Source organism: Squalius cephalus, assembly GCF_949319135.1.
Source record: "Squalius cephalus genome assembly, chromosome: 11".
NCBI lineage: Eukaryota > Metazoa > Chordata > Actinopteri > Cypriniformes > Leuciscidae > Squalius > Squalius cephalus.
The window spans coordinates 1424027-1436929 of record NC_137132.1 but is presented as its reverse complement, the minus strand read 5'-3'; the positions used below and the strand labels follow the sequence as shown (position 1 = coordinate 1436929).

Genomic DNA, 12903 nt, shown 5'->3' with positions numbered 1-12903 from the left:
TCTTCTCAGTTTTCCACTGAGGCGACAAGGTAAATAGAATAAAACACAATTAAACATGGTGAAGGTTTGGTATGTGTAGTCACTTGCCATGATTGTAACCTGTTTGGCCATTCAATACAAGTAAATGAGGAGAAGCAGATTACAAGCAAATTATGAGCAAAGGCACTTATGTGGTCCGAGTGCAACACCTTAAAGCTGGGGTAGGTTAGAATGGTCTAAAAAACTTATTTTTCAAATTTGTTTAAACTTTATGTATATATCAATACATAATTAAAATGTAAGTATTCTGAAAAAGAAAGTATAAAAATCGAGTGTATGTAGACCTCTAACGACTGTTTTAAAGACAGCTCATTATTTCCATTCAGTCCACCCTCTCCCTTCTGGGGTCCTTCCAAAGCCACGCCCCAAAACACATGAACGCGCGACTCCGACCGCTGAGCTGGAAGACGCATTATTTACCTGAGACGAGCGGAGAGGAAGGAGCGCAGTGCATGTAGCATCATGTCAGAATCACATGTAATAAAAAATCTAACTTTATCATTATGAATTAGAGGTGGGCATAGATTTAAAATTTTAAAAATGGCTCATTTGAATTCTGCCGAAGGCATTCAGAATATGTGTGCTACCCAAATAATGACTATAAAAGTAAGTCTTTGAGAACGGGTTTCTCAAGTCAGGTGGCGCATTAGACCAGGGGCTCATCTCCTGTTTCCAAAATGCATCACAAACTGCTTGAGAAAGCTGTTCTACTCATAGACTGTAAAAGGTTACTACTGTACTGTTACCGTCCGTAGGCAACATTAGGTAGGCCTATGTTATTATCAACTACTATAAGCTATCAATTAGGGATGGGCGATATGGCCTAAAATCCATATTGTGATATACATTGCAGCCTCTTGCGATAACGATATATATTATAATAAAACCATTTCAGAACAGGTTACACAGACCCTGCTAAACAACTGCTAAATATTTTTTTTTTTTTTTTTGAAAGGGTGTATGTAGTTTTGAGAACATATATTGTGCAAAACTGTAAGTATACAACATAATTTTGCAGATAAATAAAATTTAAGTACACTAGCTGCAGAGACTTAAGTAGGTCTAATGTTTATCATGGCTTGGAGCTTATGAAACCCCAAATTTAAAATTAGAATATTGTCTAACTGATGTCTTTTCAGTTAAAAAGAAACACAACAACGATTCTTAAAATCGGGCGCTTTTAATAAAAAGAGATTATGTGCTACACCACTCACTAAGATATATTGGGAATAATACGCGCGCGCTGGTATTCAGTGATTTGTTTCGTTTTGAATTTGAGGTGCTAGTACGGATTAGTCGTGTGTTAACTTACCGAACTGTTACACCACACAGTCTACGTCGGACGGCTTAAATCCGAACCAAGTCCAAATAATGGATGTTGCACGGATCTTTTACACCAGCTTTCACTTTCAGCCGTGTTTACTTAAGATGACGACGAATATGATGCGTTGCAGCCGGGTGTTCCTCGCGGCCGCGGGTAGATTGCGTCATCATAGCTTGTGTAGCTTGAGCTCCCAACCCAACTTGGAGAATAGATTAACGGCGATATTTTTTTTATCGCGCGATAAGAGTCTCGCGTTAACGCAGCGCGTTAACGCCGATAACGGCCCACCACTATTATGAATATAAACAAATAAGATGTATTTTAGTAGCCTACTCACTATCAAGCTATCATATCGATATTGGTAAAGTTTAAAATATATATTTTTTGATTCGCTAACGAGCTAGTTATAACTATAAGGCAAAGCTAAAAACAGGTTGCATTGATACACGTTTTTCCATTTCCATTAGTTGCATTGTGATGAAGATGAATTTCGTGTAAGATTCATAACATATAACGTTAGGCCTACTAGCTGTTAAACATGTATTTTGTTATGTAAAGTTCCCCCCACAGCGGAGCCTGCCGTGAACGCGCAGGCTAGTAAACATGCAGGGTCACCGATGACGACGGATAAACAGTTATGGCACATTCACTGGTAGGGACGAAATGCTTTACATTGACTGGCCTGCCCATACTTTGACTACAAACTTGGTCCTCAAATCATTACGTATTATGCAATTCATGTAATGTAACTTTATAACGTTGCACTCTTTCTATGAGTTATAAATAGCTAGTAAGATAATATAACAGTAACTAACGTTGCAGTAGGCTATGTAAATAATTATTCTAGCGATATGTAATGCTAAATAAGATTTGCTATTACATTATTTTAGCAACATGACAAGCCAGTGAATTAGCAGGTTTCAATTGTTGCTTTGCACAGTGCGTGACATTTTATCTGTATGTTATGCGGCTAGAGTTTTAACACTGAGTCAATGGGCTCCGACGGGCTTGTTTATCGTCATCAGTCTTTTTCCGTTTACCTGTCTTTGTTGTATGAGCAGGTTCCACTCGAGAAATTGGCAGTTTTGGTTGTTTGTCCGCCATTAGCACAGCTGCGGCACACCGGCAATCTTGATTTTGAATGACGGTACGCGCTGTGCAAGAGAGGGGCGATCAGCGCGTACGCAAACTTGATTGACACTGCTAAGACACTCCTCCTGGCTCTGAAGGCATCTGATTGGTTCTTTACATTCGCACCGAGTGGCAGTGATTGGTCAGAGTTTTTACTGTCCTGCAGCTGCTACAGAGGTCTGATTGTTTTCATTCCTTTTTCTGAACACAATGTATTGACTACTCTCAGGATGGAAGGACCATTTCACCCAGTATAAAAAAAAGTGTTTCTGAACAGGATTACCTACTATAGCTTTAAGGTAAATGTTAATAGGCAGTAAATGTCATTATGACAAATACATTTTAATAAACAGTTTGTATTTCAATTTGTCAGATGGGGTCAAGTGAATGAGAAAAGAGCAAGGGCAAACTTTATATCTATGATGCAAGATCACCATGAAGACTTCCAGGTCTATCAACAATCAAGAGATTAATTAATATATGTACAGCCTATCAATATCTATGTACAGTTTAACTATATACTGTATATACATTCCAGGTTCAAGCATCAGGGTTCATCATCAACCCAGACCTCCCCTGGATTGGAGCAGCACTTGACGGTGTACTGGAGATAAAATGCCCGTTCAACAGCAGGGACTGTTCACTCACCGAAAGCTGCAAAGATCCATCATTCTGTCTAGGCATAGAGGATGGGACAATGGACCGTAAGACTGACCACAAGTTCATGTATCAAGAGCAGCTCATATGCATGTTTACACAGTGAGTTACTGTGATTTTATGGTATGGACACCGCAGCAGTTTTGGTAACACTTTATTTTGATAGTGCACTTTAGACATTCTATACTTTTCAGCTACATCTCAACTAACTGTCATTAGAGTATTAGTAGACTGTCTGCTTAATATCTGCTAACTCTTTATTTTGTTGGTCCCCCAACAGACATTCTACTGACTATAAGTAACTTGGCAACTACTAGTCAACTTATTCTCCTAACCCTAACACCTAACCATAACCTAACAGTCTACTGACAGTCTACTACAGCCTACTAATACTCTAATGAGAGTTAGTTGACATGTAGTTGAAAAGCTACTAGAATAGTTAGTAGAATAGCTAAAGTGGACTATCGAAATAAAGTGTAACCAGAGTTTTTGATCCAGAGGATCAAGTATGATCCTGTTTTCTTCCACAATGCCTACCTCAAAGTGGTTGAGTTCCTCAAGAGCGGAGTATACCAGATCTGCTGGGGAAATGGTGTACAGCAGCGGTCCCCAACCTTTTTTGCGCCACGGACCGGTTTAATATCAGACAATATTTTCATGGACCGGTCTTTAAGGTGTGGCTGATAAATACAACAAAATAAAATGATACAACCGCCATAAAACTGGGGTATTTTTTAAATATAATGATAAATGTGAATCCAATGTGTAGGCCTACTCGCAACTTTATTAGCAGCGTCCTCGTAACATCGCGCCAACAACATAAAATGAGTAACATCCTCTCTGCCCCCTAACGCTCTCTGGTCGCTATGGTAACGTTTAAACATGCCTTCAAAATAAGATACACCACAAAAACAAATATAAAGGGCATGAAAAATTCAACTCACCATAACACTGAATCAGTGGGAGCCCTGAGCCTGTTTCTCTGAGACGGTCCCATCTAGGGCTAATGGGAGACAAGGACAACCGAAGTGTGTTGCTTATGTCCAGTCTACTCCGTAGTTTTGTTTTGGTTGCTGTCACTGCCTAAATGCAGCTTTTTTTTTCTTGGAAGTCGTAGGCTCTTCTTCTGTCTCCTCACTGGGTCGTTTCCCCTTCGCAAAGAAACTCTCCAGAGACTTTTGTTTTTTACTCATTTTGCTAGCTTGTGGGTTTATTTTTAGCTGTAACGTATCACGTGACCGAGACAAGCGTCTTGCTATGCGCCAAGAGTGATTCATAGACGGATGTAACGGTGAGAATCCGGTCATTTTTCAAAATAAAACATCGTTCAGACTCAGATAATAAATAAAACGGAAATAATGTAAGTTATTTATTCTTTCTGCGCGGCCCGGTACCAAATGACCCACGGACCGGTATCGGGGTTGGGGACCCCTGGTGTACAGCACCACGCAAACTCCCACCGACACTGCAGACACTGAACAGCCTGCTGAAATGTGATGCTACTGTGGTATTGTGACACAGATCACATCACCTGCACATCTGGACAGTGTAGGTGGAAGCACTTTCACAAGTCTTGCCTTAAATTGAGCACCGAAGACATGGAAATGTGTGGAGTGCAGAAGAAAAAGTGTAGTACTGGCTTCAGTTTTTGATTAATCAGTTTCACCCTTATTTACTTCAGTGTCCTTTCAACCTCCATGAAATTGAGCATTACAGAATAAAATCATGTTTTACTGTTACTGAAGTATACATTTTTTTTTTTTTTCTATGACTTAAGTTGTAATATCAAAATCTTCATTAAATATTTGTTTGCAATGTAGTTTAAAATGCCTTATTTGTGCTCTTCAATAACTCTAGTAACATTCAGTTAAGTTACTATATGTGAGCCGGGGCACAGGGTTTATTCTAGTAACAATAAATATTTGTACACAATGGAAATGCACATAGTTTTAATCTACACAACCTAATTACCCATGTGGTTAATAATGTATATGGGATTTTTAGGAATTACTTGATTATTATGAATGATCGTTAACTATGAGCAGAATAAGAGCAATGCATTTTACTCTCATCTATTTTTTATTGTAAATAAGCTACAAACTTAGGCCATGTCCACCCTAATATCTTTAAAAGCGCACATTTTTCTCTCCGTCTTGGCCTTCCGTCCACACTGAGACAGTGATTTTATTCATGAAAACGAAGCTTTTTGAAAACGCACTCCAAAGTGGATGTAGCGAGCAGGACAAGGCCGATGGCCGTAAAGCATAAAAGGAGGAGCGACGACGGTGAAGGACGAGAGCTGCCAGGTCTGGATTTTATTTGATGTTTTGTTTCTGTTTTGTAACAGCAGTCGTCCGTGAAGGAACATTTAAAGAACAAATACAAAATGAAAATACAGACAGCAGCCCCTCACGGACGACTGCTGTCAGATATAACAAAACACAAATAAAATTCAGGCCTGGCCTCTCTCGAAATAGAGTGTGGCATCAGTTACTGTCGGGGTTTTGCCATGTAGCGTCGCGCCGCATCCAGTGTAGTATCACTGACTAGGGGTGCAACGGTACGTGTATTCGTACCAGACCGTTTCGGTACAGGGCTTTCGGTTCGGTGCACGTGTGTACCGAATGACCGAATGCAATATTTTGTGTGCGGAACATAGGTACATTTTCGTGTTTCCACACGAACATATTAAGTGGTGGAAGTCTCCGGTTTCAGCGCAAATCCCGCCCTGCAGCTGATTCTAAAGTTTTACCCGTCGTCACTGTAACCTAAACCAATGAAATCGACTGCAGGGCAAAAAAAAGCTTTTCCGCTCTGTGTGCACCGCCGCACTCTCCGTTCCGTGTGTGTGTGTGTGTGTGTGTGTGTGTGTGTCTGCGCTCTCTGCTCAATGTTCAATGTTCAATGTTCGACTCCGTGTTTGCGCTGCGCGTTCTGCTCTGTCGTTAACGGCCCAAACACTCCAATCACGTACGATCACGCACTGGAAAAGCAAAGTCCGCTCAAATAACGTGAAATTTCTCAGAAGTAGACTTCTGTTTGCTGAGCTGGTATAGTCATGCTGGCAACAATGGTACACTTAGGCTCTGATCACATGCTCTGGTAATAATAGCTTTGTAGGACTGTATTTTATTCTGATAATTAGAAAAATATATATAAAAAAAAATTCTTAAATTGATTGTTGATTGATTACTGAAAAATAATAATACATTGATATATTTATGTTTAATATTATTTTAATATAGGGCTATTTTCTGTTCCTTTTTTTCCCCGGTGTTTCATTTAATTAGGTGATTCTAAGTTTAATTATTGATGATTACAAGCTTGGAGGAATTGCAATTAATTACAGCAAATTGTGCAATTAATTAGTTCTTTTTTTTTTTTATCGATTCCCAGCCTTAATTTTTAAATATGCGCAGGCCTACAAGCTGGGATTGGTAATACTGCACTGTAATCATAGTTATTTATTTATATTTTTCATTAAATTTATTATGTGATATTGGTTTGAGACTGAGAGTATTTTATTTAGTGGAGAACTTTGCAGCAGTATTTTATTTCTTATTCTTTTTTTTATTTTATATATATTTTATTATATTTTATTAAAAAGTGTTTAAAAAAGTGTAAACAAATTGTTAAAAAAAAGTTTATAGTAATAAACAACCTGCAGTTTAATGTTTGCATTTCTTTCCCTTACTGTACCGAAAATAAACCGAACCATGACTTTAAAAATAATAAAGTGTGTACCGGGCATTAGATAGAATAAATATTTTTGTAGGAGACTTTAAGCTTTGCAAGTTAGCAGATCTTATACATGCACAAACTGCTACATAACACACTGAAGAAAAAGAAAAACATGAAAACGCATCATATGACCCCTTTAAAATATTAATTCAAATGTAATACAACTATTATTAAAAAGATTTATACACTCAAGCTTCCTTTGTTTGATTTTCAAAAGTGTGCTTAACTATTTTTTTTCCCTGCTCATAATTATGAGAAATTAATCTTTCATTAGTCTTTGTCTCCCTCTGCTGGTACAACACAAACACATTCAGGCTCTATATTTACACAAAACTCTGAGCTTTTTGAGTTACTGTATGTTTATACAAATAAAATGGTTAATCTATGAATGAGAAACTGTAATTTGCTGCTGTGAAATAAAAGGTGTTTCACTGCCGCCTCATCGGGTCTGTCAGAGGATTGTTGAAATCTAAATGAAGTCTTAATTTATAACAGTGAAGTCACTGTATCTTCAGTCTCTGTTGATTCTGTTGACTGTGAGTCTCTGTAGTGGATCCTTATTCACCATCAGATGATCATCAGAAGATCAGACTGCCACATGATTGCCAATCCTAAAATAAAACACAGAGTCACATATGCAGTATGAGATATTACGTCTGTCACATCTTTTCATAAGGAAACAAACTAGATAATCTATATTAATTCATTCTCAAACATGATAATATAGCTTATATCTGATGCTCAAAGTCACTTTACAAAATCAAAAGCACATGGAAGGTCACTTTCACACAAAGGACAGCTGATACAGAACCAGCAGAAATGATCATTACACTCACTACACATTTAATATCAGTTAATAACAAACAACCCAAATCTCAGATCATCACACACACAGAGACAGTTAAAGGGGAAAAGCTGAAAATAATATTATTATTTTAATAATCAGTCACAATACCATGAGCAGAATTAAACTCATATTAAACACAGTTTAAAGTTCAGAGACCTACAGAAACTGAAGCTGAATTAAAGACTCATTATCTGATGATCTCAGACAAAATATTTACACACAATTTTACTGAACCTGGTGCAATTTACTAATATTTCTGGTGAGTAAATCAGCCATATGAATTTTAAATGAAAATATGATGAAAATCGTTAAGAACTATTCTTACCATAGTATCTCCAGTTTATAACGTGGATCATCCTTCAGATCCTTCAGCAGCTTCACTCCTGAGTCTCCTAGATTATTCTCAGACAGATCCAGTTCTCTCAGGTGTGAGGGGTTTGATCTCAGAGCTGAAGCCAGAGCAGCACAACCTTCATCTGTGACACCACAATCACACAACCTGTAGAGAACAATGACACACATTATGCCTATATCCTGTTGATGAATAAGATAAACATAACTCTTAAAAAAGAACATAACTTAATGCTGTCAATATAAAATATATAGAAATAGTCATTAGTTCACATTGTCAAAATACATCAGTAATTTCAGTCAGTTAGGGGAGAGAATATACAGTTTTGTGTATGTGCTTAATGTATTTGTAAACATTTTAAGGAACGTGTGTGTGAGAGTGCATAATGTATTTGTAAACATTTTAAGGAATGTGTGTGTGAGTGTGCATAATGTATTTGTAAACATTTTAAGGAACGTGTATGTGTGTGTGCATAATGTATTTGTAAACATTTTAAGGAACGTGTGTGTGTGAGTGTGCATAATGTATTTGTAAACATTTTAAGGAACGTGTGTGTGTGAGTGTGCATAATGTATTTGTAAACATTTTAAGGAATGTGTGTGTCTGTGTGTGTGTCCAGCAGAACTCCATAATTTCCTGGATGATTTTGGCATTTACTTTGTTAAATGATCTTTTAAGAAGCACGCTATAAAGAACGGGTATTCATTATAGTGTGTTCCGAATTGGGGATAGGTGTATCAGCCCAGCCCAGAATGGATGAGGAATTTATATAGCGCTTTCATATGTACTACTGTACACCCAAAGCACTTTACAATCATATCAGGGGATCTCTCCTTACTAGAGTGTGTGTGTGTGTGTGTGTGTGTGTGTGTGTGTGTGAGAGAGAGAGAGAGAGTGTGTGTGCTTAATGTATTTGTAAAAATTAAGGAACTCTTAATACTAATTTAATTACTGTCCAATAAGGGCTATTTATGGTTAATACGTTGTTAAAGCATTATCGAACTCTTTACATAAGAGCTAATTAAACAATAACACTTTTTTAATTACAGTGACAACGAATGAAGAACTCACTATTCATATTTAGTCACTTAATGTATTAACTACAGCTTATATACTATTATATGCACTATTCATTAACTATAAACAAATAGTTCGCAAATCATTTATAAGCGCTGTGTTACTGTATACTTGTGATAAAGTGTTACCATTATTTCAAACTGGTCGCCATTAAGTGTAATTGTTACTTTTGTATGTGATGAGTGATTCTTCTTTTTCAAAAATAACAAAAAAACTAAGTAAAGATGAATTTGACTGATAGAATTATTATACTTGTTTTCAAGATTTCCATAGATATGGCGATATATTGTTATTGTGTTATTTTGGCCATGATAATCATGTAGTGATAAATCTGATATGGTGACAGCCCTGGTTCAGGTGAAACACACACCACTTCCCTCTTTTCAGCTGGACACACACAATTTGAGTCTTTATGGTAGAGATGATCTTACACCAGTCCCTCCAGTTTACAGTGAGGATTCTCAAGTACAGCAGAGAACAGCTTCACTCCTGAGTCTCCTAATTTATTCTCAGACAGATTCAGATTTCTCAGGTGTGAGGGGTTTGATCTCAGAGCTGAAGCCAGAGCAGCACAACCTTCATCTGTAAAGCCACAACCCCACAACCTGTAGAGAACAATGACACACATTAAGTATATATCCTGTTGATGAATATGAAGATTATGCAATTAATCTGTTTAGTTTAAAGTCTGTTTTGCTTTGTAGTATCTAGGGATGCACCAATCCACATTTTTTCACTTCCGATCCGATCCCGATACCTGAATTTGGATATCGGCCAATACCGATACTATTCCGATACCAGAGCTGTGTTTGCTTTAATATTATTATTATCATTATTGTTTATTTTATATGATGCTGAAATAAACTTCGCAACAGGCAAGTATGATATGTACGTATGTATGCATGTATGTCCCAAAAGGCAACTTGAGGTAAGTATAAGGTCAGAAAAACAGGAAATCCTGTTAACAGGAAAAATCCCATTCTGAAAACAAATATTTATTTATTTATTTATTTATTTATATGTTTAAACAGGAAAAGATTAAAGACAACCGGGCCTGACTCAGTATAAAACTGATTTTCAGCAGGTTCCTGCTCTGCAGAACATAAATACCACATACACAACAAAACACCTAGACAAGACAGCAGCAAACACACAAACCAAGAGAATGAGCATCGGGGGAGGCCATGAAGCCATCTCAGTGGTCACAGATAAACCTGTCCATTAGATGGCGAGCAAATGTTATTCTAAATAGTCTTATTGATGTTATAGTTCTGATGTGCTGTGGAATCTCATTCCAGGCTTTAGTGAACACATGAAAAAAAGATCTCGGTCCATAGCAGTTCCTAAAAGCCGGTAAAGGCAGAAGTCCATTTGTAACAGATCTCGTAGTGCGCTCGAACCTTGAGCTGAGCTTTGGAACCAACGCAGTCAGTGCTGCTGAAGTGTGTCCATTTAAGATTTGATAATACAAGTTTATCCCATGGCTTATTTTATAGTTCTGAAATGTCAAGGCATTACACGAAGATAGTGCAATACAGTGGTGAGTCCAGCCTGGAAGCCTGTTGTGGATCTTATAGGCTCTATTATAGAGTCTTGTTACTGGTTCAAAGCTTGTGGCGTCGGCTGGAAACGAGGACCCTCGGGGACTCGGCTAACGGTGGCTCTGGTCCCAGCGACAGATGAGGCGACACATCGGCTGGGTCTCCTTGGTCGCATCAAATGGCAGCAGCAAACCAAGAAACCAATCAAGCTAGGGCGTTCCCCCTAGGTGACGCGCGTCATCTACGCCCGGATGGTGTGAGAAATGGACGAGGGCTACCTGCTCAAGGACGGGGCAGGCCAAAGAAGATAGTCCACCGAATCCGACTAGCCACACTTAACATCGGCACCCTCACCGGCCATAGCCGTGAATTGGCTGATACTCTCAAGACTAGACGCATCGACATCGCGTGTATCCAAGAGACCAAGTGGAAGGGGAGCAAGGCAAGAGATATTGGAGAAGGGTACAAACTCATCTATCATGGTGTCTCGAGCTGAAATGGAGTTGGCGTGGTCGTCTGCCAACAACTACGAGACAGTATCGTCGAAGTCGACAACATCTCTGACCCCCTAATCTCGATCAAGATTGTTTCCGGCCCAACCACCCTCAGAGTCATCTCATGCTACGCCCCTCAAGTCGGCTGCACCAAACAAGAGAAGGACGAGTTTTGGGAAACCCTCGGCGCTCACCTACAGATAATCGCCACAGATGAACACATCCTGGTCAGAGGAGACCTAAACGGCCATGTTGGCGAAGATCGTGGAGGATATGATCAAGTCCATGGAGGACAGGGGCTAGGTACACACAACGACGAGGGAGCCCGCATCTTGGATTGCGCCGAAGCACATGACCTCGTCGTCGTCAACACCTTCTTCAAAAAGAGATCGAGCCACCTGGCCACCTACACCAGTGGCGGCCACAGAACCCAGATCGACTACTGGATGATCCGACACGGTGACCTGAAACTGGCACTCAATGTCAAGGTGATCCCCTCGGAGAATATCGGCCCCCCAACACCGGCCACTCGTCCTCGACTTCCAACTTAATCTGCAGCGGCAACCCGGACAGAGAATCACTGGGCCTGAGTGGGTCAAGTGGTGGAAATTGAACGAACAAAAGCAGCAGCTTGCGATGGCCCTCCAAGCACTAGATATCAATTTCGACCAATCAGTTGAAAAAAAATCTGGCACGATATCTCCTCCAGCATTCGTGATGCTGCCACCAGTGCCCTTGGCTCGATGAATCCAGGATGGACAAGCAAGTCTGGTGGTGGAGTGAGGACGTCCAAGAGGCAATCAAGGCCAAGAAACTGGCGTTCATGACCTGGCACCGCACACGGTTGGATGATGATTTCCAACACTATCGGACACTCAAATCAGCCGCAAAACGGGCAGTGGCCAAGGCAAAAGCCGTGCACTACGACGATCTATACGAGCGGCTAGGCACACCTGAGGGAGAAAAGATGATCTACCGCATTGCCAACTCCCGCCACCAAGTGACCCAAGCCATTGGTCGAGTCATGCACATCAAGAACGCCGATGGGCAAGCCCTGCGAGACCCGTGTGCCATACTCACCCGCTGGAGCGAGTACTTCGCAGCTATCTCAAACAAAGAGTTCCCGCATCCGCCTATCCACAGCCTGGATCCCACCCCTGGACCTGTACCGCCAGTCACCGTCTCTGAAGTCACGAAGGCTGTGAAGAGGATGAACAATGGCAAAGCCACCGGCCCAGATGACATCCCTGCTGAAGCCTGGAAGTTGATGGGGCACAGAGGAGCCGAGGTCCTTTCCACCTTATTCAACAAGATCATTATTGAGGGCAAAGTCCGGCACGCTTGGACGATCAGCACCACAGTGCCGATCTGGAAGGGCAAGGGGGACGCATCCTGGACAGCCGCCTCCGCAGCATTATTAAAATCAGCCCAAATCAATGCGGCTTCGTCAAAGGACGAGGGACCACAGACGCCATCCACGCTGCCCGCCTCCCGCATGGTCTTCCTGGATCTGGAGAAGGCTTTCGACCGCGTTCCCCATGACCTCATCTGGGCCTCCCTCCGACGTCATCACGTACCCGAAACATACATCAGCTGGGTGCAACTCTTATACCAAGACGTCAGGAGCGTGGCTCGATGCACAGCTGGGATATCACCTCCTTTCAACATCAACGTAGGAGTCCACCAAGGATCGGCCCTTT

The 12903-nt window shown here is 40.4% G+C and overlaps 1 protein-coding gene across 2 annotated transcripts in view; it reads right to left on the bottom strand.

The window, feature by feature from the left end:
* Window positions 1–6785: 6785 nt before the first annotated feature.
* Window positions 6786–12903, bottom strand: part of LOC307167411 (protein NLRC3-like) — a 102461-nt gene continuing 96343 nt past the window's right edge. For both annotated transcript variants that reach the window (XM_079886487.1, XM_079886486.1), the window contains 3 exons: window positions 9600–9773; window positions 8065–8238; window positions 6786–7503 (listed from right to left, as the gene is read on the bottom strand). In XM_079886487.1, the coding sequence (XP_079742613.1) occupies window positions 7479–7503; window positions 8065–8238; window positions 9600–9773 (373 nt within the window). In that variant the 3' untranslated portion in view covers window positions 6786–7478. The remainder of the gene's footprint in view (window positions 7504–8064; window positions 8239–9599; window positions 9774–12903) is intronic.